Source organism: Labeo rohita, chromosome 2, assembly GCF_022985175.1.
Source record: "Labeo rohita strain BAU-BD-2019 chromosome 2, IGBB_LRoh.1.0, whole genome shotgun sequence".
NCBI lineage: Eukaryota > Metazoa > Chordata > Actinopteri > Cypriniformes > Cyprinidae > Labeo > Labeo rohita.
Genome location: NC_066870.1, coordinates 9,606,748 through 9,634,483, shown reverse-complemented (window position 1 = coordinate 9,634,483; position 27,736 = coordinate 9,606,748). Strand labels below are relative to the sequence as shown.

The 27,736-nt window shown below is 37.3% G+C and overlaps 1 protein-coding gene across 25 annotated transcripts in view; it reads left to right on the top strand.

Annotated features, from left to right (window-relative positions):
• The window catches only part of dlg1b (discs large MAGUK scaffold protein 1b), a 124,459-nt gene that overhangs the window by 56,453 nt on the left and 40,270 nt on the right, over positions 1–27,736 (top strand). For 7 of the 25 annotated variants that reach the window (XM_051125147.1, XM_051125146.1, XM_051125158.1 and 4 more), the window contains 5 exons: positions 307–423; positions 16,271–16,369; positions 16,930–16,983; positions 21,051–21,101; positions 24,232–24,356. In XM_051125147.1, the coding sequence (XP_050981104.1) occupies positions 307–423; positions 16,271–16,369; positions 16,930–16,983; positions 21,051–21,101; positions 24,232–24,356 (446 nt within the window). Of the gene's footprint in view, positions 1–306; positions 424–1,710; positions 2,070–7,096; positions 7,949–10,873; positions 11,369–16,270; positions 16,370–16,929; positions 16,984–21,050; positions 21,102–24,231; positions 24,357–27,736 lie in introns of those variants that run through there. The other 18 variants (XM_051125198.1, XM_051125231.1, XM_051125224.1 and 15 more) reach the window with 10 other exon arrangements.

Here is a 27,736-nt window from a genome sequence, read left to right as displayed (position 1 = left end):
GGTCTGTGTTTCATTAATTTAAGCATCCTTATCATACCCCTCTCTCTTTGTCTTAAAACCTAGTGAGCTTACCTAGCCTAGGGACTGCATTTTTGGGTATCATAGGACATGCAAACATGCATATGGTGCTCCAAAATTCTGTTGAGGTGAACATTTCACTAGCTCTAGATCCTTACTTACTCCTCATTTTGTTCTGTGGCTGTCTCTCTTTATCATCTTCTCATGATGATAAATCATGATCATAATTGTAGGCACATTCAAGTCAAACTTGTTTTGTAATACAGTGAGTTCAATGCCCCTCTGTAGGTTGAGTCGCTGGAATGCATCTTCGATGGGCCGTCCACTGTAGTGAACGAGGAGAGTCCTCCGTCTCCTACTACTCCCCTCTCCAACCCGTACCCTCAAAGTCCTGTGACCGCCCAGGTAAAAGTCACCCGTCTGACTTGGCAAGCGTCTTTATGTGCTTCTGATGTAGTACTTGCAGCTTGCCAATTCTGTGTTTGTTGTATGGCTCAGTCATGTGCGGTCTGGTGTCGGTCATCTCAATGTGATCAGTGTGACTGGTCGATGCAGCTTTTCATTGGTTCGTGATCATTTGCATATATTATGTCAGACAGGCTTAATGCTGACACTTGAGGGTACAGTACAGATCTTGCATTGTACCTCTCGTTGTCCTTCCCTTTGTATTTCTGCAGTATTTTCATTAGGTGCATGAGCCTGCTAGAATCTACACATGGTTCTAGTTAAATTATAGACTTGTTTTTAAATGCAACAGTTGTTTGGCTACATATGTTGCAGCGATAGCTTTGCTGTTGCATTCGTTATCTGTTGGTGCATGCTGTCATGCATGGAAGCACCTATGCTTCCATAGCGCATGGCCAATGTTTTTTCGAGCTTCAGGATTTTGTGCTGAAGATTTCGATTAAAGCCTGATTACTGCATGAAATCGTCATTATATAAGATGAATAGCAAATTCCTCATTGACTGACTTTTCTGATCTCGTGATTTATGAGGTGGAAGTGCTTGTTCAGGCCTGAAACCAGTTGGCTTTTTCTTGCCACACGCATCTAAGAATGAGGCGATGTTGGTATGGGTTTGAGGTGAGGCTGTGTCCTTCAGTCACTTTTCTCATACAAATCATGAGCCTTGAGCTGCCTCCCATTTCCCATCAGTGACGTCAGTCCTGCTATATCTCCCCATGTGGCAAAGTTGAATGGCTTGATCGCACATTAAAGAAAGCATCAGGAGAGCACGACAAATGTGAAGAGGTCAAAGTGCCAGAGTGCCTACAGCCCAGGAATTTCCACAAGCACAGGAAAAGATGTTACCCTGTCTCATCTCCAAGACGACGTGAGGGAAAAAGGGGGAAAACATTGTCTTCTGTTTTATCACAGTGTAGCAAATAGACACTGCAGCCATTTGTCAGAGAGGCACAGCATTGGAGTAACGTCTGCATCGCAAGCCTCTGGACTAATTTCTTTCAGGCAATCAGAGAGGAGCACAGTCAGTGCTAGCCAAGTCAAGCACCCAGTCTCACTCTATCAGCTTTCTGCTGACTCATTTTGAGCTGGAAGAGGCGAACGCAGGCACCTGCAGCCGTCTGCACTGAGCTCGCATCCCACCACTGCACAGCCGCGATCGCATCAGCGTGCCAGGAACTGCATCAGTCACAGCAGTGAGAGAGAGAGAGAGAAGGTGAAACGAGTAGCTGCACAGATTGTGAAGCGCTTTATTTCTGCTGCAGTTTGTGTGCGTCAGGCAGCCTGTTTTTTTATTTTTATTTTTTGTCTTGCCCTGCGCGCCGCTCTTTGTAGGTACCTGCACCGTATGTTTTTGTCACCGGCACGCACTATGTGCAGAAACTGGCTTTGAGATGCCTGCGTAAGAAGAGGTGGAGGGGGGCAGGTCAGAGTCGGGAAACGAGTTCTATTTCACCGGAGCGTGAACCCCACACACGCACACTCCAGCCTCAGCCCACAATGCTCAACTCGGTGTGGTATGCTAAAAAGATGGGTCGCCGGATCATGGGTACCCTAAGGAGAACCAAGAGGCGACGTCTGCACTTGTTGGTAGGTCTGGAACTCCGCAACAAGAAAATGCTGCGTGTCAATCACTGCAGTAAATACAGAACTTGCTCTCGGTAAAGCAAATGATAAATGCTTAAACCTTAGTTTTTGTTATTTACATCAGTTACTTGATTCACCTTGTGTAAAACAATTTATTTTGCATTTTGCAACTGAATTAGTCTGATTCATGACAAGTAAAATGTCCTTCCTGAATGGACTGTATAATAACACCTAAGATTGAGAATCTAGGTGCATTAACAAAGCAGAGGTGCGTCATTTTTTTTGCTAGTACGTCATGAAGTCTGAAAGGCACTGATTGACAGACTGTCTCGTAAGGCCACAGTAAAGTCATTTGTTTTGTTGTGTGAAATACAAGCATTGTTCTAGATTACACTGTGGCAATCACCTGCGTGAGTGTGTGATGTCCGGCACGTCATTGTGTTTCGATGAGAAAATGTGAAAGCACGTATCTCTTCCCTCTGCTGCCTGGCAACCTGCGTGCCTCTGTCATGCAGCAGTGCTTGCAGTGTCTTACACACACACACACACATACACACACACACACATACACATAGCGTGTACGCTACAGATGTGAATGGCAGCGATGCTTTGCCACTGATCCGATGATGGTTGTTGAACACATTGGAATGCATAAGCTCATTTAACTGGACAGATTTACTGTTACGGTCCCTAGTCGCCCAATGATGCATGTAATTTGTTATCAAAGGCATGTTACATGTTTAAATAGGCATGATAGCTTGGCCTGTACCTATTGCTGGGTTGTTGGAAGGCACTGCTTGCTTTTTTATGTATATTCATTCCAGTCCCTATCAAGACACAAACACTTTGCAGTTGACCAGGTTACATTTTAATCATTTAATTAATGTAACTGCTATCTGTATAAAAACCCTGCGGATAACAAGTCATCGTTCAGGTTAAATAAGTGAGTAAATGTAACCTTAATGGGATTTCAAAGAGGGTAGATTAAAAATGGTAATAAACAATTCAAGTGTTTGGCTGTCCACAGATGTTCTGTTAGCATGAGGCCGCTATGGATTCTACATGTAGAATTCCTCATAAAACTCAACAGATATCTAAATAATTGGTATGTGTCATTAAAGGCTAGTCAACAATACAGATTTGCCTGTTTGATTCTGATTTATAGGCTCTCTGATTGATGTGGTTTTATTTAACTGAGGTAAATTTGTGAGTATTGCAGTTTTTTTTATGTTAGTTATGCAAACTATTCAGGGAAATGTAGCATAAGTGAAGCATTTCTAATAACTGGTGGCTTTATCTATTTACTTTTTGGGAGCCATTGCCTTGTTGACAGAGTTCCAACATACAGCGCAACAGCACTAGTCAGAGTCCCGGCTTGTGGTCCTTTCCTGATTCTGCTCCCTTCTTTTCCCCTCCATCGGTTCTGTTTCTTTTCAATGGTCTTCTCAAATAAAAGCAAAAAAGAGCCAAAAATATAATTTTAAAGATATGCTATTAATTTATTAGAAAGCAGACATTCATTTTATGAATCAAGCTGTACTGGTCACAGTTTTGATAAGTAAAAAATCCCACAGCACACCACTAAGTACTTAAAAAAAAAAAAAAAAAAAAAAAAAGAAAGAAAGGGGGAAAGTCCCCCCCCCCCCAATTAATCAGTGTTTTGTCAGAGTTGGTGTTTTGAATTTATATATGATCAGACACTTACAGTGAACATTTTCTGAAAATCATACTCAAATAGAGTTAACGAGGTTTTTTTTTCACAAGAGAAAGACGGAGGTATGTCCTTTGTCTGTCATTAGAATAGGGCCCTTTGAAATCTGTTTTATTTTTCCACAAATTCTGTTTTATTTTTTTGCAAATTTCATTTTTTTTCTGTTTTAATTTTTCTCAACTTTTTTTTTTTTTTAATGGTTAAATTAAATTTTATTAATCAAAGAGCATGTCTAATTAAAATCATGAAACTTATACCATTTCACATCAATTAAATAAAGGTTTAACAAAAATGACATGTTTAGGGCCCCTTATGAAATGTTTTATATTTTCTCACCATATGTTTTATTGTTATCAAATTCTGTGTTTTAGCATGTCTAATTATTTGAATGCATACTTCATTTATTCAAATTTATTCTTAAAATAGCCTTATGATTTTTTTTTTTCCCTCAGAAATTCTGTGTTGTGTATTTAAAATGTTCTGGTTATCAAATTAAGGCATAAAACATTAATTTCATTTATCTTTTAGTTATTGAAAATTAAGCAAACTTTTTTTGGCAAACAAAGGGGAATTTACTATTAAAATTAAAACATGGAAAAAATGTTGTGTGATTATACCCTAAAAAATAATGTTTGTTTCATTTTAGTAGTAGTAATACGTATCTGGCACAGTGTCTTCAAGTTATATCTGACTTTTATTTTGATGAAGTAGACGTCTGTGGGGTGGGGTGGAGTTATGAGTTTTGACTGACAATTTGAGGATCCAATAGCATTACGAGGTTTAGTCACAAGCTCTTTTGAATACTTTTAATTAGTTAAATATTTGTAAAACCTACAAACAGACATAACGATAACCAATACCACTGATTTAAAATAATAATAATGAAATATAATAGAGAGAGGAAGTTTTTGAGCAATTTTTCAGGCATACCCGACAACCTGTCACCTGCCACGACACAGTGATTGGGAAACACTGACATAGCATTTTTTTTATTCGAATTTTGATTTCATTTCATTTTGAAAAAAGAAACTGCTTGTAACAGTTATTTATTTACAGTTATGTTGTACATGTAGTGCACAAGGAAAACATGTAGAAAGATGCATTTTATTATCGTTAAAAGATATGTGAAAATTTTTAAAATGCAGGAAATGTCTGCAGATTCCGTCTGGCGTCTTCTGAATCTGTCATGCATTCAGTTACTGCCTAAAAAAGGTTGTCCTTCAAAATGCTCTCCTCAATAAGGAGCTTTGATAGAGAAGCTACAGAAAGGCTGCTGAAGATCTAAATATATACATAAGGGATAATGTACATCATAATGATCTCAGGTGATCTAAAATAAAAAAAAAAAAAACATAATTAAAATAAATGTAATTTAAAGCATTTATAAACAGATAAAATGATATCATTGCATTGTCTTGATATCCATTACTGTAAATATTTCAGCTCTTCAGGACCCACATTAGACAATGGGCCAGTTTTACTAACAGCTTGCGCCAGGGCAAACCATCAGTTTGTCAAGTTTTACTAAAGACATGCAGTGATGAATTAGCGCTGAAAAGGCATGGACACAGTTATTTTTTGCGCCTGACTTCATTGAATATGTATTTGCATATTATTTAATGACCCAAAAAGGCATAAACGATCTGTCTTAAAGTATTTTGTGCTCGAAATGGCTGCAATTATTGAGAGAACAGAGAGCGCATGGGGAGGATTTTTTCTGCATGTCTTAATTTGTTTGGAATGAGAGCAGAACACATTATCTGAACATATCGTTTGCCAAGCCATGTTCTTTTTAATTTGCTTCAGGAAATAAAAGACGACTTGAAACTAGGAGTCACGCAATACCAGGTCTATCAAAACTTCTAGCAAACATTTTTTTTGGCCTCCGGTGTCGTACTGTGGCTTCTTTATTTCTTAGTCCTTTATGTGCGACTACGCTACTTTTCACTGTGCTTAAATGAGCTGCGTCTGTGTTCTTTAAATTGCGTGTTGTTAGTAAATCACCCGCAGAAATTACATCTGCACTGTTTTGGAATTGCGCTGTCATGTAATTTGCCCTCTTTAGTAAAACTGGACCCCTGTTTATTTGAGTTGGGAACCTGTTAATTATTTTTGTGCTTTAATAGTTTATCTATGGTTTATGGGTTGAGTTTCTCTTTTGATAAAAGAAATTTCATGGGTCACAGTTGTGGGCAAGGCCATCATTAGCAGCAGTTCTTTTCATGTTTCTCGAACAGAACAGGCTTTTATCAGACACTGAATCAAGAGAAAAGGTGGTGACAGGAATAGCCAAGACAACATCTATGGATCCCGACTCTGCTTTCAACATCTATTGAGAAGCTGACCAGCAGTCTGACTCTGTCAATAGCCAGCCTAATTTGTGTTCCATTGTGTGGCCTATGGAAGATTTGAAATCTGATACCCAATGTTAGTTGCCCATTCTACCTGTAGACAGAGTCAGTCACTACCTTCATGCAGTAGCTGTTACGTTTGCACCAACACATGCCTTTTGTTATCTCATTCTTTTACTCTTAACATGTTAACCTGGTACCAGTGTGGATTTTCTGTGCTGCTCAGTGCTTCAGCATGCTGGTCTAAATGTCATTTAGCGAGGTGAGAGGCTTGGTTCTGAGAGGCGACTCTATATGGGTTTTGCTGGCATCTCATTAGACATGCACACAGTGTATTCAGAGGTAATTTGGAATGTATTATTGATGTCCTGCCATATCTATTGGCAATCTTTTCAGAGGGAGGAGCTTTAGCTTTGTTGTTTGGGGTGCCATCTTAACCTCTAGATCAGTAGTTAAAGCTAAATTCAGACAAGTCAATTCCTCAGTATAATTCAGTGGTGTTTATGTGTAAAAGGCTTTGTCTGATTACATGAGGACATGCAAGACTATCACAGTGCTCGAGCCGGCGTGGTGTTGACACGCGAATGATAATGTTTTCGTACCATCCAGTCCCTGCTGTAGGCTCTAGTGCACTAATGAATATGTCAACAGATGAAGCCGAGGAGCGTGTTTACTGTGGCTTCTGGTGCAAGACAGGGGACCGGAGCCTGCACGGGAAATCCTGCTGGCTCTCTTAGATGTGCGAGCAGTTGCCATGGCTTTAAGCTCCCAAGGGAGTGGAGGCAGAGCCTGGTGACAAAATCAGCCAACTCAACCGGCACCTGTGGCACATCTACGAAACTGTTTTATGGAAGAGGTATCTTCTGAGTGCCACTGTTAAAGTTCGGGCACTGGATTCACATCAACTGGTAATCCAACTGATCCGGACCTGGAGAATACTTCATACCTTTCTTTTTGGTTTAGTTATTGACAAATTCTTCTTGGAAGACTGGAGTTTGAACGTCATTTCAGAATGAAGCACGTTTGGGTCCAGTTTTCACTTGGCCTTAGTTTTTAACACTCGGAAGCATTGTTGGATGGGCAACAATTGCCCAATTCCCATTGGACTTGGACAAGCAGCTGTTAATCATCTGATGGCCTTCAAATTTACTATCTTGGAAACGCTCTGAATTGCACAGATGGTGTTGGTGGAACACAGTAGTGCCAACTCTTAATTTGTCCAGCTACTGATCGGCTTCTTTGGGTTTGCTTCCCCTGCATCTTGAGGCTAAAAAAAAATAGCATTTACTTTTTTCTCTTAATTTATTCTCTCTGGTGCATCTGAATCAAGGTAGTGTTGGATGGTTGTTGCTGTTTTTCAGAGTAAGTCTTGGATGGAATAGAGTATCTAGGATCATGACTACATAGCGCACTTGAGGCTTTGTCCTGATGAAATCCCCTGATATGTCCGGCACAGGAAGCCACGCTCATAATTAAGGAAGTTGTTTGGAAAAGCTCTTAGACTTTGGCTAGATTTGTTTTCCTGTCTTTGTCATCGACACGCTCCTGAGAAGTGACTGGCGTGCATCCACAGTGCATTTGCAGTGATGAACTACATCTTTGGTGGAAACACCCTGTACTCCAGGGGAAGTCGAGGTAGCAGCACCAGTTCGGCCCACGGTGGCTCATCTGGACCCAAGGTCAGACAGTGGTCCATACGTAGTTCCTCTGAGGAGACTGCAAAACAAACACCGTCCCGTTGGCGCCGTGTTCTCGCTACCCTCACCCGCCTCAATACCTTCACTGATTGCATCGTATCAAGGACAAGTCAGGTAAGTTCTGCAGGCTCATGCACAGGTGCCATGTTTCATATGTGGCAATGACTAGTTCTCTCTATCAAATAAACATGCTACGCATGTGCATTTCGGTGTTTCCTGTCAATCTTTGGTTTTCAGTCATGGTTGTTACAGTTGAGCTAACAGTTTTTGTTGTCAGCTGACAGGCTGTATGATTAGTTATCATAATAATTGCCTTTAATCAGTGAGCTTTACCTTATACTGTGTGATCAGCGCATAAGCTAACATGCAGAGATAATGCCACTACATGGTAGCAGAATTTCTTGGCCAAACTCTTGTTCCTTCATAATTGCAGTCAGCTGAAAATGACTTGATAAAATGGCAGCAAAAAAATGCTGTGTTAAAAAACAACCCAACTTGGGTTATTTGGTAACTCAGCGCTGGGTAAATATTGGACAGAACACATGCTGAGTTATTTTGACCCAGCTGGATGGGTTAAATGTTTTTACCAAACTTGCTGGGTTATTTTATTTAAGTCAACTATTGTTTAAAAATGATTATATTGCTGGCTTAAAATGGACTGGAACTCTTAAAAAACACACAGAATTACTAGAGGCAACAGCAATAATTAAAAAATGAAGATTTATTATTAAGCAAGAACACATGGACAAAATACAAGACAAATTGAATTTATTTGGGTGAAGTGTGACATGTGAAGTGACCGCTGCTGATGCAGCTGACTGACATCTTGTCCTTATGTTGCGCTGTGTGTAATGGAATAAAATGTATACAAACCTTTATTTCGCTGAAGTGCACCAAATTGGTGGCGCTCAGAAACGCTCTGTGCTAGGACTCAAAAAACCCATGCTCTCACAGTAACTTAGTAGCTCGAAATGGGCTCAACTCTGCGGTTGGGTAGAAAAAAAATGACCCAGCGTTAAAATTTGCAACTTAGTTACAGAAAAACTACCCAGCATCTGGGTAAAAAATATTTAAAATAGCCCAATAAAATGACCCAACAGTTAACCCAGCATTTTTTAGAGTGTAGGGTGGACAATATGACCAGAATCTTAAATATTGTTATTTATACAGTATGTATATTATTAACTGTAACATAACTGTGAATTAATTTTTTAGGATTGTCACTATATCAAACAGTTATAAATTGTACAAAACTTTACTGATTTTCTAATGCCTCATATGGTGATATAACAAATGACCAGTAGAAAGAAAGGTTGGCACACCACAGCTCAAAAAATGCAAAAATGTTTATTATATGTTCTCACCACAGGTTATATTTTGAGCTGTAAGGCTCTTTATTAAAACTGATAACCCATGTCTAATTTTTTTAAATGGGGGCAATTATGCATTGTAGACACCAGCATCAAGAATTTCTCAGTAAAACTACTTTTAACTTTATGTATTGTGAAAACACTTCACAAATAAAATTGACTTGTGAATCTCACTATAATAATATTAGTAGCAGCAAAAGCAGTAGTAGTGGTAATACGTTATGAGTAAAAATGTTTAAAAATGGAAATAAATTAAGTTAATAAATTAACAAAAAATTAACAAAAAATCTCATTGTCATTACTGTAATTCAAAAATATATTTGTATTTTTATTTTGTACGCAATTCTTACTGTATTATGAAGTCACAATATTAAAAAAATGGTTTGATTTCTCTAAGTTAAATTGACTGATTTATTGATCGAGTGACTGGTTGATTTTTATTTTTATATGACCCAGATATATCTTGATGTTCACCCAACTGCTAGTCATCTGAAGTGATTAATAACACAATCGTGATCCTGGCATGTGGAAAACCGTGTACTTTATATAATTTGTATATATAGGTGTTGGTATTATTTATAGATAGTTGTGATCATCAAAGCAAAATTGTCCAAGAACATTTTGTTGGTTGTGTGGCCAGTAGATGGCACTGGAACTGCATTATTTCCTGAGGTGAAATGACTTTTGCTGTACAGTTGATCCAAATCCTGACCACCTCCTTGCAATTTTGGATTTAAAACCTCTCTGCTGCACCTGAAATAACCAGAAGTTGCTTAAAACATGGTCCACAGAGAGCCACATAATTATTATTAATATTACCAACTTCTTATTATTATATGCTTTTGAAGCATCCAAAGGGTTAAAAGCAGCAATTTTCAATTTATGAATGAATCTCTCTTTTGTTCTGAAATCTAATGCTTTGTGCTTGTCACTATAATATTACATTATTAAACTGCACTTTAACCTGCTCATTGTATTCAAGTTCACCCCAGCTGACATACATACTACTCTAAATTCTGAAGCAGTGGTTGTTAACAGCTTGGTCCACTCAGACTCATCAATTCAAATCCACTTATAAAATCAGCCTCCAATCCAATCACCCGAGTTGTCATGTCAACGCAGCTATTCTAGGCCATTTATCTATTCGTAATTTTCCCAAAGGATAGATCCTTTGCATCTATACACTATGGCAAGCCATCTGTCACAAAAGTGGTCATATGCAATATGCATTAGTTTGTGTGGTGCTATACATTAATTTTTTTTCTTATTGAGTGACCCCGATTGAACAGAAATGAATTTTAAGCATCAAAATGTAATATATTCAGCTTAATTAAATTATATATAATATTTAATTCAACCTGCCTATGATCACACAGAACATATCCCCCTTAAACGTCATGCTGACTCAAGGAATGCAGTGAGGTCAGATATTCTTAATTATGTAGCTGAGGAGCTGTTTACTATATGGATCCCCCTCACGCTAGGTTACAGTTGCACTGTGTGTTGGCGCTGTTTCAGCAGGCTGGCTTTGTATGTGAATCGGAGCTCAGCATTGATTATTCATGCCAGGAAAAAGCCACTCCGAGCCTGATGCCTTTGCCCATTGGTGCTCTCTAATTGGCATGAGAATGCAAAGAGATGAAAGGATGGGTGAATGAGAGAGATACAGAGAGCGCAAGAGGATCATCGTGCGCACACAAACGTGTGAGAGCCTGGACTGAATTTCCCTCCGTTTGATTGTTGCCAAGGCACTGCACCAAAATACAGCAGCCTTCTCACCGTAGACCCAGCTGTCCTAAAATTCAACGCCGTCTCCTCACATTTAGCGCACGTGCCGACCATGACGACCTTCTACTCCGGCCATGAGTACGGATGCCGGAGAGCAGACAGCTGTGAGAGGAGGAACACCTCTCATGCGCGGGTCAACCTCAGGCAGAACCTGCCGTCCGCCTCCATCCTCAAGCAAACGCATCTCCAGCAGATGGGCTCCCAGGAGGGCTCCATCCACCCAATCTGCTACAACTCTTGCACCCTGCCTTTAAATATAGGAAAGACCAGGACCAAGTTTCTCAATCTGCGTGACAGTGTGAAGAAAAGCCCCACTAAGAGCACGGCCAAAGTGAGTGGGACGGGGGAGAGGTTTTCTATTTGGCCCTCTGTGTCATTTGATAAGGTAAGTTAGAGGAGAGAAAGGAGCAGCTCCGTGTTTGGACTATCCTTGATCATTGGCTCAGGATGATTTTCTGCTTCTTGATGTTAATAAATTGGGTTCCTTTTTGTTGATGTTGATGACTCAGACATATCTCTTTCAGTGTTGGTGTGGAAATTGTGGTCTTCTAATGGATATTTTCACTTACTAGGGTCTGTCTTTCATCGACAACACTTGACATGCTGTTTATCATCCCCTTAGTGTCTCAGAGTGCCTCTGTTTTGTTATTGCATTTCTTTGTGGTTTTCCAGTCTCGCATTCCTTATGTTGTCTTAGCATATTGGATTGTTGTGTATTATTCATCTTTTTTCCTTTTTGAATGTCAGTTATCGTTAAGTCGATGCCAAGCTTTTTATCTGCTAATGTGATAGCAGATTTTTCCATGTTAAATTCATTTAGAGCAATTAATCCCACAATTAAAGGTCTATAGAGGAATGTTAAAGTGGGACTCCAGTCAATGCTATTGACAAGCTCTAATTTTAGTTTCTGTGCAGACCACATGTTTGGGCTTTAGGCACCACAACATTTAAAGTGTCATCAGTATTGTTTAAAATCCAGTAAACCCATTGTATGTGTCTTTTTATGTTTATATCATTCACAAATTTGGGGGCGATAAGATAAAATATATAAATATATATATATATATATATATATATATATATATATATATATATATATATATATATATATATATATATATATATATATATATATTGTATATGTATATGTATGTATGTGTGTATATGTGTGTGTGTGTGTATATATATATATATATATAAATTTCTATTAATTTAACTCTTAATTTAATAAGCCAATAAAATAACCACACTTTGAAAATAACACAATACAATCTTTTATTAAAATTCAAAAAGTACAAGCCAATAAAATAACCACAATTTCAAAAAATAACACAATAAAATTGGACCGAAAATATAATAATATTCATTATCAGTATATTGTTTTTTATTTAGCTCTATGCAACATAATCAGATATAACTTTAATTAATTATCCAAATAATATATTGTCCTACAGAGCTGTTATTATCAGAGCATGTGAGCAGAGCATAGTGGGAGCAGATCAGTGGATGAGAGGGTAGTGTAATTTTACCAGTGTTGCCCAGTACAGCTCTGCTACAGCATGTTACAGCACAGTAGCGCTACTGCAAAGAGAAGCAAGTGTATTACATAGAAATTTTCTATCAGAACATTATTTGAGTGAACTCTGCTTTTTGGCTCATATTTTCTGCCATTTTTTTTTTCTCTCTCGGCTGAAATACCATTTTCGGCGGCCGAAAATTCTGTGCATCCCTACTATTTAAACTTATTAAGAATGTTTTAAAAATGTCATGTCTTTATTACAGACTATTGCAATGATTGCAGACCTTAATTATCAAATGTAAAACATTATTTTTATTTATTTATTTATTAGGAAGCTGCATTCAAAATCCATTTGGGTCAAAAATCTGAGGGGGCATGCATCCCTTTGGTTTGAATGGGCATGACGCCTCTGATTAAATATTAACATACCTGTCCAAGCACTAGAGGAGTTCCTAAACAGTCACAGACTTAAATGTTGCTCTGCATAAAATAGCATCACTGCTTTCAGATTTGTCCAAATGGATTCAATGAGCCATTCCAAGCTATTTACCATGGTAAAATGTCACTGTATTTTACTGAGAATTAAAACGGACGCGTATAAATCCTGTATGGCCACACTTCAGAGCTTGACTGAGTGAAATACCTTCAAGGTTTCTTTTTTAGATGGATGCAGATTTATTTGTGAAATCTCTGTATATTGTACATCATTGGCCAAGTATTGCCTGTGGTGTCTTGCCCATGCATATGTAGAAAAAAGTTCATCCCTCTGCTTGTCATCACACAGCTCAGAAAACAAGTAGCAAGAATCTCAGTAACACTCCACAATGTTTTTTTTTTTTGTTTTTTGTCAACACACATTACATATTATGTATCTGGATCCACAAATCTTCCTTACTGACTTGCTGGCTACTGGACAATTCATAATAATTAATGCGTAGAGTGGGGGAAAACACCCTCTTTAAGGACTGTGTAACTTTTTCTGTGAATAGTTTTCCTTGTTTGCAGAGACAATGACATAAATTATGAACCAAGTATGAAAAATGTTCAGAGTTTTCATTTTGTTAGATTTTTAAACTAAAATTAAGGGTATGGAGATAAAATAATGCCATAAAGATTTGCATGTGAAGAGTACGTGTTGTGCAAGTGTACATAAGACTGTAAGCGTAAATTAAATTTGCATGCACAAGAGAAGCTTTGTAAAAGTGTAAATCGCGTTTCAAGCCTAAGAAAAAAAGATCTGCAGCATTTTACTGTTACTTGTAAGTGTAATTCATGTATTGTGAAACTGCAGCTTCATACTTTCGCAAAATAAATACGATCTGCATTCTTCCGACTTCCATTTCTCCACGCTTACACTTTTGGCACGTTATTTTCGCTAAAATACAGTCAAAAGCACTGCAAGCCTGTGAACAGTGATTTGCACACGAAAACAAGTTTAAAGATCTGCAAAACAGATTGACTGCGTAGGATCAATCTGTATGTGTAAAAAACAAACTGTTGCAAATGTATTTTATCTCCATATAAGGGCGTTTCCCACAGGTGGGGTAAAATGCTGCCACTCTGACAAAGCCATTTTCTTTATACATTTGGAGCAAAATCACAGTACAAGCAGTTTTAGCTTAAAATGACAAAGACAAAAGTCAAAATAAGAGTTGATAACAGTTGTTAGCTGATGTTAACTGTCTAGCTATTTAGCTGGCTGATGCTAACTTGAGGTCATTTTTAAATATAAAGTCCAAATAAAACAAAGGATGGGATGTTCAGAACATAATAACTACAGTAAGTATCATAGTGGGAAGTGATGCCCTCTGAGGTCATATTACTCCAAGTGGCCGGGGGTGTTTTACCACAGAGACTAATTATTATTTTTTTATTTTATATATTATAATATCATATGTAACTGAAAACTGTAAAACACTTTTTTCTTACTGCTGAATATTAGATCACTCATAGTAAAATCGTTTTCTCTCAGGTACATGCGTAAGCTTCATGGTAAATACTTCTACATCACTCTTGTCAACATAGTTCCATACCAACAACAAAAATTCAGCTTGACTCCATATAGTGGTTGTTTTAAGAAAAACCAAGGTATTTTGAGCAGTAGGATTATATAAAATACATAATATAAAATTTAATTATATAAGTAGCCTATATAAAATGACAAAACAAACATTCATCAAGCAGTAATTTTTACTTAAAGGAACACTCCACTTTTTTTGAAAATAGGCTAATTTTCCAACTCCCCTAGAGTTAAACAGTTGAGGTTTCTTTTATTTTCAGAAAAGGTGGAGTGTTCCTTTAAGTAAATTAAAAATCAAGTACTTTTGTACTTTGACTCAAATAAGATTGAAAAGTAGTACTTCATACTTTTACTGGAGTGATATTTTATTATTTTACAAACTGTATCTGTACTTTTACTTGTGTACTTCATCCACCACTGCTACTTAACATGCGTTCTTCTGGTACTGTGAGGCTAACAAACCTCAGATGTTAACATTTCAACTAACTTTTAACTAACTCTTTAAAACTTCCTCTGGCAAAAAAAAAAAAAACTGATGCTAATTCCTGCTGTGGCACCCCTTGTTCTGACTATGAGAATGCAAAGCATGTTTGTATTGTGCTATGACTTCAGTTCTGCTAATGTTGCATAAAGTAGGTTCCAGACCTACAACTTCATCTGCATCTGACTAGAAGGTTCCATAGCAAAGTACCCCGTGGCTCAACATTAAAAGGGAGAGTTTACCTAAAAATGAAGGTTCAATGACTCACGGTCATGTTGTTCAAAACCATAACACTGTTTATCTTTGAAACAATTTTTTAATTCACATTGACAAATAGATCAATGCATGTACACAGAACACATCAAAGATGATCAACAGCAGCTCAACTACTATTGCAGTACACAAGAAACCTGATTCTTGCGTGTCAAGCCAGGAAGTTTGAGCTTGCCATATTTTATGAGCTTTATGCATGTGTTGATCTATGTTTATGAATCAAAATTAAATCTGTTCAGTATATATGAAATGATCATGTCTCTTCAGTAGATTCTGCTCAGTTCATATGGGTTACTTTTAGTGTCTTATGAAATTTGTGAAGCGTGAAAGTTTTGGTGGTATTGGTCTAAAATTGGGTGAACTAACTGTTTTCTCTAAATTTTTTTTCTTAAATAAAAAAAATAGTATTGTTACAATATTTTTTTTCTTTACAAATTGGTAAAAATGCAAAAAAAAAAAAAAAAAAAAATATGTAACTCTACAACAATAACTCAGGCACTAGAGTGGCTGCATGTTTTGCAGTTTAGTTTGTTTTATCAGGAGCGTTTGTCACTTGCACTGCAGACAGTGCAGGAAAGCAGTTTCTAAAGACCCATGTAGCTCTCGCAAAGACAGCCACGGAAAAATCCTGACAGTAACATGAATGCTATCCTGTGGAAGTCGCATTGCGCAGTCTAACCACAAATATATGCGGCTGCTGTTTGTCCTCATAACTGTACCATGTGCAACTGTGTGGATTATGGTCTCATTCTCATTCACATGCTCATTTCCATTCTCCCCTTGTCTGAATTCTCCAATAATCACAAACGGAGCGTCTTGCAGCTTCCCACTGTGATTTTCCCCCTCCAGGATTTGCTTCAGTCTCACTCACACACTCATACAGACATCCACTTGCACCCATCCCCCATGGTGATTCTAGTGCAATTCTGTGCAATGTTATGTTGTTGTGTATGTATATGTGACCTGACCTCTCCCCTTCCATGCTATTGTTCAGCAGACAGATGCTGTCCCACCCTCCACTCTCATAATCCCTGTGATCCCAATCTCCACTGTCCCTGCGGAGCCCGCTGTCATCTCTTCATCAACGTCACAGGTCTTTTTTTCTTTCTCTATTTTCCCTCTACACCCCCTCCCTCCCCTTATTTTTTTTGCTCTCTTCCTGTTGGTCATTTTTTCTTGATCCCTGCCATTCCACTGCTCGTTGATGGGCCTGAAGGATTATCAGCCCCAGAGTCGGGTACAGTACCACGGCTCCCTTTGACTAATAGCATCTGCGTGTCAACCAGCCGGAGGAAGTGGAAAGCCCCACAGAAAGACAGACAGAGAGATTGAGCAAGCGAGAGAGAGTGGATTTAATTTTAGGCTACTTTTGGCGCGTAATAGCATTCATGCTTCAGCATTGCATGTTCTGCAGTATAAAATGCCATGTACGTACGTATGCTGGCAGCGCTGTGTTAATCTGGTGTGAGTGCCAGTGGGGGTTTATGTAGCGTCATGTGGAGAGTAAGTGAATATACCTTTGCTATAAAGAATGATGCTTAACATGGCTTTTCCTAGTTACCTCATCTGCTGAACGCAACGAATGGAATGGAAATAGGTGGAACAGGAAAAGTGCTGAAATCAGTGCCTTAACTGGACTGTTTTCTCTTGCAGGCAAATCCTCCCCCTGTTGTGGTAAATACAGAGAGCTTGGATTCAGCTCCGTATGTAAGTGTCCTTTTCACTTGTTTACACTTTTTTTTTTTTTTAATTTTTACATTTTGGAATTCAGAATTCACTCAGAGCAGCATGCCACATAGTTCTATCAGTTTCCTTTTTATAGCTGTTATTGTCAAGGTACTTCAGGTGCTACCAGCAGAAAAATGTGCAATAGTATGAGATTTGCTCTGTGGTAGAATTTTTCAGGTTTCTTTGATGAATAGAAAGTTCAGAAGAACAGCGTTTATCTGAAATAGAAATCTTTTGTAACATTATAAATGTCTTTATCATCATATTTAGCATCCTTGCTAAATAGAAGTATTAATTTCTGTAATATATATATATATTACAATATATATATTGACTCCAATGCTTTTTATTTCAGATAATGCTGATCTTTGGATCTTTCTATTCATCAAAAACTGTTTTAAATATTGATAATAATAGTAATAATAAAAAATTGTTTCTTGAACAGCTAATTAGCATATTAGATTGATTTCTGAAAGATCATGTGACACTCAAGACTAGTGTAATGATGCTGAAAACGTGGCTTTGATCACAGAAATAAATTACATTTTAAAATATATTCAGATAGAAAACAGCTGTTTTAAATAGTAAAAATATTTAAAAATTGTACTGTTTTTGCTGTACTTTGGATCAAACAAATGCAGGCTTGGTAAGCAGAAGAAACTTCTTTAAAAAAAAACGAAAAGCCACTTCCAGAACAAAAATTTACAGAAAATTTACTCACCCCCTTGTCATCCAAGATGTTCATGTCTTTCTTTTTATAGTTCATAAGAAATTGTTTCTTGAGGAAAACATTTCAGAAGTCATCCCCATATAGTGGACTTCAGGGGTGCCCAAGACAAGACAAGTTTTTGAGGTTAAAAAGTATAGAATTTGTCAATTTGTTTAAAAAATGATTGTCTGCTGGGATCGTTTAGAGCCATTTGAAGCTGCATTTAAACTGCATTTTGGAAGTTCAAACTTGGGAACACCATAGAAGTCCACTATATGGATATAATTCCTGAAATGTTTTCCTCAAGAAACATAATTTCTTTCTTAAAGATATGAACATCTTGGATGACAAAGGGGTGAGTAAATTATCTGTATATTTTTGTTCTGCAAGTGAACTTCTCCTTTAAAAATCTTACTGTTCAAAAACTTTTTACTGGTAGTGTATAGGATAGCGCTTTATATATTTGGAGTTGGACCGAGAAAAGTGGCCATCATGTGCCAGAATGGAGGATAGATTGTGATGCCTAAATACAACAATAGGTGTGTTCGATAAGAAGCTGCACAGACTGGTCAGTGTATGACATCAAAGTACCAGTGAAAGCTATTCTAATACATAAGAAGCCCTCTGATCTCTAATCGCTCTTACTGTACTTTCATGTCATACACAGATTGGTCTTTCTAGTGCTTCTTAAAGTCTACACTAAAAATAAAAATACACAAAAATCGTACCTTTAGGGCAGGAGTCCTCTACCCTGTTCCTGGAGATCTACCTTCCTGCAGAGTTCAGCTCCAACCCTGATCATACACATCTGAACCAACTAATTAGGATCTGAAGGAGCACTTGATAATTACAGACGGGTGTGTTTGATCAGGGTTGGAACTAAACTCTGCAGGAAGGTAGATCTCCAGGAACAGTGTTGGGCTCCCCTGTTTTAGGGGCAACAGCTTGACACGGAACCAGTACCCTTACAGGGACATCTTTGTACCTTATTGACTCCAAAAAGGTTGATAGTAAAATATTATTAGAGTTTAACATAGCTTATTTATTGGTGTATAGTACCACTCTATTTTCTAGTAGGTCTTTAAGGGTACATGTACAAACTGTTACACCCTTAAAAGTACAATTTTTGCACATATTTTCTGACGGTACGTAGGTGACTTGAGCAGAAAATCGCTTGAGGGTCTCAGCACATTTTTTGATTTTGTTGAAAGAGTATGAGGTCAAAAATGGGATAATGTTCACTGGTATCTTGGGTACTTTAAGCATGAAAATAATTGTAAATGTTCGTTAAGGAAGTCAATATTTTAAACACGTTGACAAGAAATATTTTCTTCAGTCATATTTTTCACTGCACTATGTGCATGTACCAGGGTAACTCTGGATCTTTGATGTCATGTTAGCGTAGAGTATATCATTTCTGAGGCCTATTAGTCAAGGGTAGCATTCATCTCTTGGGTTTGTTTTCCACTTCATTTCTCTTGAGTCTGCCTGTGGAGTAGCGAGGTCAGTAGTCTTGATTGTGCCACTCAGAGGCACTACGTCTGTTTTTTTCTCATCAAGCACCACACATTTAACCTTCACTTCAGCCTTAATGCTGTATCAGCAGTGCAGAGGGTTCTGGGTAGCATAAAGAGTCTCACGGGACTCGCTGCCATTTTGTCTTGTGTGATTGGGGACTGTAATTGTCCATGGTGACCAAACCAGACACAGCCGGCTACAGTGCTAATGAATACGTAGACCCAATCCCTCTATGCATTACATAATCAAAGCTGAGTTCTTCTAGAAAATTGTTTTGACTGCAGTCGCATATTACACCATCACTGGATAGACACTACTGTTTAAGGGTCATCATTGTCTTTTTTTTACTGTTTAGTGTCATGAGGTGTCAAAGGAGACAGAGTTTAGAAGATGACTTCAAGTTTGGCTCTATTCTCTATTCTCTATTCATTTATAGCACACATTTAAGCTAGGCATTTAAAAACTTGCAGTGTACACTACAGTCTCTGGGCTCATGGTGTCCCAGACACAAATAAAAGATGAATCACGTGGTTCTACAGCACGTCATGATGTCATATTTAACAGAATTGCAATAAATCTTGTCAAGGTTAATATTGTCAGCTGTGTTGGCATTCTGTTGGACCACTTTAAGAGTTTTACCTGTGTTTGGTCATGCTCGTTTGCTCGTGCTTCTGTGTGCTGGACTCAGCTGCTCATCATCAGCTTTTCGGGGCAGTGTAATGGGTTTATTCTGATGTTTCAGTGTCTGCTGTTGTGTCAACCATGCCACTAATTTAATGTAATAGCTCTCTGCTTCAACAGGCTTATCAGTCACACATACTTAAAAAGATATATAAACAAATGCATTTTCAACCCTAATAATAAACTCACACACTATGCAGCCACTGACATCAGTACACACCTATTAGTCTATTCTATTCAGTGTAGTACAAGACATGGTATGAGACATGTTGTATATATAATTGTGCACGTTTTTATTTTAGTTTACTTGCCAGACCACAGGTATATACAGTACATTTCAAAACAAATCAGCTTAACTTTGTGAAATGGGACAGCCACAGTTTTTTACAAAGATACATTCATTTGTTACATGATCTAAAACAACTACACTTTCAACAAAATATCAGTCATTCTAGTATTTTTTTTTATTATTGAACTTGTTATTAGAACTGAAACTGGGCAACCATGTTTAAATGAAAATGAATGCATATTTGTCATATTAAACAAACCTTAGATAATTATAGGCTGGTGCTAGTGTTTGATACATCATTTGTCATTCAGTTTTTCTGTAAAAATACTAAAATGATGATAATACTGTAACTAATAACAATATAAAATGGGCAGAGGTGTAATGAGCTGCTGGCTTAAGGAAAATTAATCACTTTGTCTGCGTTCACAATAGAAACGTGGCAATAATAGGTGGGTGCTAGCCAATGAGATTGCCACTTGCTCAATATTCCTGCCCACTGTCGAAGGAACCAACAGTGGTTTGTGCTTCTTCTTAAAGGCTGAATAATTACAAACAAGTTCAGTCATTGACAGGAAAAAGAATATTAAAGAATATTTACATATACATATAGTGTGTCGATTATTGTGGTATGTAAGAAACAGAGTGCTCTAAGACAAGTGAACTAACTGCAAACTGCACTTTACATTTGTTTTGCTTTGTTTTACCTGAATGGACACTGTAAGTCATTGCTTTTCTGTGCAAACATGCAAAAGTCTAGTACACTTATTCAATCTTCTGTAAAACATAATAAATTGTTGACTTAAGTATTGAAATGTGTAAATAGTCTCTGACATGTTGCTTTGTTCACAGGTCAATGGTACTGAGGCTGACTTTGAGTATGAGGAGATTACACTGGAAAGGGTGAGTAAAATGATTGGTGCTACTTTTCTTTCTTTTGCTCTCTGGAGTCTCCTATAGTTCCTATAGGCAACTAGGACATAGTGATTGACAGGATCATCTGCAGGCATGATTGGGCACAGATATGTCACTATTTATTTTACTGACAAGTGAAAAAAGAATTTCAATAAGTAGTAAAGGCAGAGACTTTATTTTATCCATTGGAGATTAATTGGATTGTGAAAAGTTGCCATTATGACAGATTGTTGGAACAGAGAGGAGTTTATTGCTCAAATGGTAACAACTGCATGTCAGCATTGATTTTAATATCATATTACAAAAACAAATTTATTTCTTTAATGGGGTCATGAAATGGAGAATCAAAATTAGATTTTTGACTAATGACAATTTTATTTTGCATACAGGGCACTAATAAACTGCAGATTAGAACTGAGCAGTGTGTATCTAAATCTGTTTAGTATTGTCACAGATCTCTGTTATTTTTAGGGCTGTCCTCGACTAAAGATTTTTCTGGTTGACTAGTAGTTGTTAATTTTAAGCATTAGTTGACGATTAGTCGCATCTTTATTCATAAACCATATAAATCATAACAGTGAGCCTTTAATTGCCCACATAGCATAATAAGTGCTTAAGTGCACACAAAAAGTGTATTAATTATGAGTGTATCAGACTGCATTAACGTTTTAATGGATTAGTTCATTTCTAGAACTGAAATTTTCAGATAATTTACTTACCCCCTTGTCATCCAAGATGTCTTTCTTTCTTCAGTCAATAGGAAATTGTTTCTTGAGGAAAAAAAAAATGGTTTATGCAGTTTAAATGCAGCTTCAAATGGCTCTAAATGATCCCAGCCGAGGAAGAAGGGTTTTATTTAGTGAAACAATTTATATACTTTTTTTAACTGCAAACACTCATCTTGGTCTAGCTCTGTGTGAACTCTGTGTATTCCTGTTTATGACAGTTAGAGTATGTCGAAAAACTCACATCTCACATCTCAGACTATGAGCAGACAAGACGAGCATTTGAGGTTGAAAAGTATGTCAGATTGTTTCGAAAATGACTGATCGTTTCGCTAGATAAGACCCTTCTTCCTCGGCTGGGATCATTTAGAGCCATTGGAAACTGCATTTTGGAAGTTTAAACTTGGGAGCACCATTTAAGTCCACTATATGGAGATGATTCCTGGAATGTTTTCCTCAAGAAACATAATTTCTTATCAACTGAAGAAAGAAAGACATGAACATCTTGGATGACAAGGGGGTGAGTAAATTATTTGTAAATTTTTGTTCTGGAAGTAAACTACTCCTTTAACAATTTATTGATAAACTAGCGCTTTCTTTGTTTTTGGCTTAAGAGATGAAGACTCATCACCTCCGCAGTAGGCTAGTGAAGCGCCTGTATGCATGTTTCATACAAATTACATAATCTGAGAATATTTGTTTTCTATTTGAATTGGTTCATTTTACAGTAGACATTTCACTCTCTATAGATATATTTTTCATGTCTGTAAGGTAACTATACACAGAGTTTTAAAGTCTGGTGCCCAAGTTCACAGAGAACGAGCGGCAGTAAGCGCATCCTGTTTGCTATAATTATTTTACAAAAACACAACGTTTCGTTGTTATTGTGGTGCACACAAATAAACTTAGAGTCTTTACGGATTTGAAAGATGAATTACTTTTATCTGTATGGCCAAAAATGACGGAATATTTTAAGAGCAAGTCTCCGCACCGGCGCCTCCATCTGTCATGTGGTAATTGTGCTACTATTCAGCTTCCACACTCTGCACAAATACTTCAATAGCACACATTTTTCTAGGTTAACATTAGATTGAGAGGCCATGTGAAGTTGCTACTACACACATCTTTCAGATGCCAAGCCATATTTGAGGTTGCAGAATGATAGGTGAGCATTTGGATGTCCTGCCCGATGTACTGTATTACCACATAGACTAGCCGTTAATGATCTGTCTGTCACGGACTGCGTGACTTCACCACTTCCTGTGGATTTTATTTTTCTGTAGACCAAGCCGTTGACTAACGGTTAATGATCAGCAGCCCTAGTTATTTTCTAGTTATTTACACAGATCTCCTGTTATTTCTCCTCTGAACAGCTTGTGTATAACACTGACCCATTGCTGAAATACAAGCAGCTCAAAGGCTGTCAATTAAAATGCAACACATCAGAGTCGTCAGTGCTTGAAAAAGCATGCGAAACACTCTTCCGACTAACCAACTCACTCTATCTTTACAGTCTTACCAGGGAGGAAAAAAGAGCACCATCTTGCCTTTCCCATTCAAGTCTTAATCCCTAACTCTGCCTAAGGCCCCCCCCTTCTCATCAGCTTTTTTGTGACCCAATTCAGCACTGCTCTGTAGTGCACATTTATTAACTCTGCATAAATAAACAATGCTCCTCCACAAGCTGTTGTCAGCCCAACTTAAAGCCTGCTTCTTATTCGCAATAACGTAATAACTCGTTGCAATCCACAACTGAAGACTGAAGGTGTTTTATAGTCCGTGCATCGTTTCTTCATGGCCTTTGTCTTGCATGTTTGCTTATGGTAATTGGTATGTGTTGCCTGAAAGTCCACCTTATTAGAGTATTCGCCTAAACATGTTTTTATTAGCACTGTAAAAGCTAGTAAAATAATTACAGTTGTGTTAGTACTATAACAAATGCTGCTTAATGCATTGTTAGTGACTGTGGGTTAACTTTAACTGTGGTAAGAGCTATTTCTCTGTCTAGGGCCGCAACAACTAATCAATAAATCCAATGTAAATCAATATGAAGCTAGCTGACAGAACAGAACAAGCTGTAGCACTCAATTTTATAGCATTTATTTTAAACCTGCTAACAGTTATATTGATAATTTCTTAGATTTAATAATAATAATAGCCTTTATAAATGAAGCATGACACATTTTGCAATGCATTAAAAACATATTTTCGAATTGTCATTTTGGAAATGTGAATTCACATACAGTAATGACACTGCCATTTTGCATATCACATTGCTAGTTGAATTTAACCAGCTTTATGCTCCCATAGTCACTCGCTAAATCATAGAGTTGTGTTTTAGTTGATGTTCTTTTTGAATGTAACCTCAGCTTTTCTTTCACCTTGCTGTGTAGGGTAATTCAGGTCTGGGCTTCAGTATCGCCGGTGGCACAGATAACCCTCACATTGGTGAAGACCCCAGCATTTTCATCACCAAAGTCATTCCAGGGGGTGCCGCCGCTCAGGACGGGAGATTGCGGTAATGCTCTGGTTCTCTATCTGTCTTAGTCTCTCCCTGTTGCTGTTCAAACTCTACATACTTAAACAAAATGTAACTTTTAAAACCCCACGTGGTCAGTGATATATAGAGCAGTTTTTGATGTGATTTAATGTCATCTAATATGGGGTTAGAATTGTTGCATAATTCCAAATAAATACATTATGATCCACAAATAAATGTAAAGCGATTGACAAAAAGATTATTTCATAACTTCTTTTATTGTTTTATAATATAAATTATTATATTGCACGCAATGTAAACAGCATTCATATTAAGTTTATAATGAATAAACGTTACCTAAAGTAGTCTAAATAACAGGCATACAAGAAAACATTTTTACCCATCCCTCAATCGTCTTCAAAATATTTGTATATTATTATTAGGCCATTATTATCACCATCATCTTCATCAACATCATTATTATTAGCCTATTATTATATTTTTATATTTTCCCTTCATTTCGATCTTACATAACGTTCTTATTATTATTAATAATAATAAGAAGAAGAAGAAGAAGAATATACAAATATTAAATTAAATGTTTCATGTTAGTAAAAATGTTTTAAACAACTCTGATAATCCCAGGTTGCTATGGTCACGAAGGTTTGTTTATGCACGAGAAAAATATGCCGTTCCCTCATCATAATAAGACGTGGCCACGAGAAATGGATGTCCTTCCCTCAACATAGCATCTCGAGGCCACGACATCGTTACCTCGACATAACATGACGTTCCCACAAATAAATATCTCGTGGCTGTGTTATATTATCACGTTCTCACGAGTTTATATGTCATGGCCACGACAAAACTAAGTGAACCGAAGACCTCCCCTCCCGGTCACCGTAGAATACCAGTTTGCTGAACACACTCACGGTCAAAACACGCATCGACACTGATTACATTACACATAACACTACTTGTTTTATTTTAGATATTATTACAATAATGCTGTGATGAGCACCACTGTCCTAGTCGTCCATTTTGAAGAGGTTTATTTGTTCTGAATTACGGCTGGTCCTGCACTGATTGTAAGGCAAAACGTGATTGGTTGGAGCGAGAACATTCAACGATTGGTCAGCCCCACGTGGCCGGTATCTGATTGGCTTAAGTAGAAGGTGGGTGGAGTCCATGCATTTGTGGATCAGTGTGCCTCTTGACGCTTGAAATGTTTCAAAATCCACAAATACGCGCAGCGATTTACAAATGCACAGAGAGCAATCCACAAATATGCGCTGCGATCCACAAATGCACAGAAAGCAATCCACAAATACGCACAGCGATCTACAAATGCACAGTACGCGATTCACATATAAATGCCGGGCAAAGTTGTGTTTGTAAAATAAAAAAAATATTTGTGAGTATGTTTTTTATTTGCAATTCTAATTTTTTTACTTGTGAATATAATTCATGTTTGTGGAACTCTAAGATTTATTTGTGGATCTCATTCTATTTATTTTGTGAATATGCTTTGTTTTTGTCAATCGCTTTACATTTATTTGTGGATCATGATGTATTTATTTGGAATTATGCAACGATTCTAACCCCATATCTAATGCTATTTGATCTAATGCCACTTAATTTAATGTCATGTTATCTAATGCCATGAGATCCAGAAAAAAGTTAAATGTGGCTTCAGTGTCCAAATACTCGAATCTACGTGAGGAGAAACCTTCAGTAAACTCCTTTTTAAATGTCACTTTAAATCAGTTTGATATTTAAAGTGTATATATTTCAATATGAGGTTGTATTGTACCATTAAAGAAGTCCACTTCCAAAACAAAGATTCACATATAATGTGCTCACCCCCTTGTCATCCAAGATGTTCATGTCTTTCTTTCTTCAGTCATAAAGAAATTGTTTTTTGAGGAAAACATTTCAGCATTTTTCTCCATATAATGGACTGATATGGTTCACCGATTTTGAACTTCCAAAATGCAGTTTAAATGCCGCTTCAAACGATCCCAAATGCGGTTGTAAACAATCCCAGCCGAGAAAGTAGGGTCTTATCTAGCGTAACGATCGGTTATTTTCGTAAAAATAATACAATTTATATACTTTTTAATGTCAAATGCTCATCTTGTCTTACTCTGCCTGGTATGTCGAAAAACTCCAATCTCGTGTTCTCCCTCAACTTCAACATCGTCCTATGTCGCTGTTTTACCTTTTTTTGTTAAGGGTGTTTGATCTTCTTTGCGTGTTCACTTTGCAAAGACTGTGTCGGTACTTCTGCGGCGATGTAGGGTGATTTTGAAATGATTTTTGAAGTTGAGGGAGAAAATAAGATTGGAGTTTTTTAACATACCCTAACTGTCTTGAGCCAGAATACACAGTTCAGGGAGAGCAAAACAAGACGAGCGTTTGAGATTAAAAAGCATTTAAATTGTGTTTTTTTTGATGAAAATAACAGTTTGTTTTGCTAGACAAGACCCTTCTTCCCCGGCTGGGATCATTTACAACCACATTTGGGATCGTTTGAAGCCGCATTTTAACTGCATTTTGGACGTTCAAAATCGGGGCACCATAGCGGTCCATTATATGGAGAAAAATGCTGAAATGTTTTCCTCAAAAACAATTTCTTTACGACTGAAGAAAGAAAGACATGAACACCTTGGATGACAAGGGGGGGTGAGTACATTATATGTAAATCTTTGTTTTGGAAGTGGACTTCTTCTTTAAGTATTTTTAATACATTTCCTCCTCATGCATTGTTTTGTGTTAGGATGGATTTGTCCTGTTTTGAAGTGGTGTTACTAAGTGATAGAGCCCTCCAGTGTCTCATTGCTGTCAGAGGCTCATTAAAGCAGCACTACAGAGGTCCTGACAGCATCACACTGATAGCTCTACAGAGAGAGAGAAGGATAGAGTAGAGCATATAAAGATTCCTATCATCAGCTGCTTGCATTATTTGTGAATTGAATTGTGTGACTTTAGTGTGTTTTAATAGACATGACATTTATAGATTTTTTTTTTTCTTTTTTTTTCATGTTCAGTAAGAGCTGTCACTGGGAAATTAATTGTAGCCTAGGTCCATACCTTTTATTCTTGTGTGAAGATGCTGTGTTGAAGCCGGTGTTGCTGTGTCAGGCTGGTCTGGATGCTCAAACAGAGCAGTGTTTTGGTAGTGTATCAGGCCTTAATGAGTGAGATTACATGCACATTTTTAAACCAATTATGCCTAATAAGATGACAACGTACGTGGTCATGTAAATGTATTTAACAGTTTTCCTTTATCTGCAATAGGTCATAAAAGGCGTAACAGGTTATGATGAATATATAATACAATGCGTATATTTAGCATAATGTGTTTGTCTAGAGTTTTTTGTTTTTTCTTGGCTGAATAGATTTCCTGAGGTAAATTA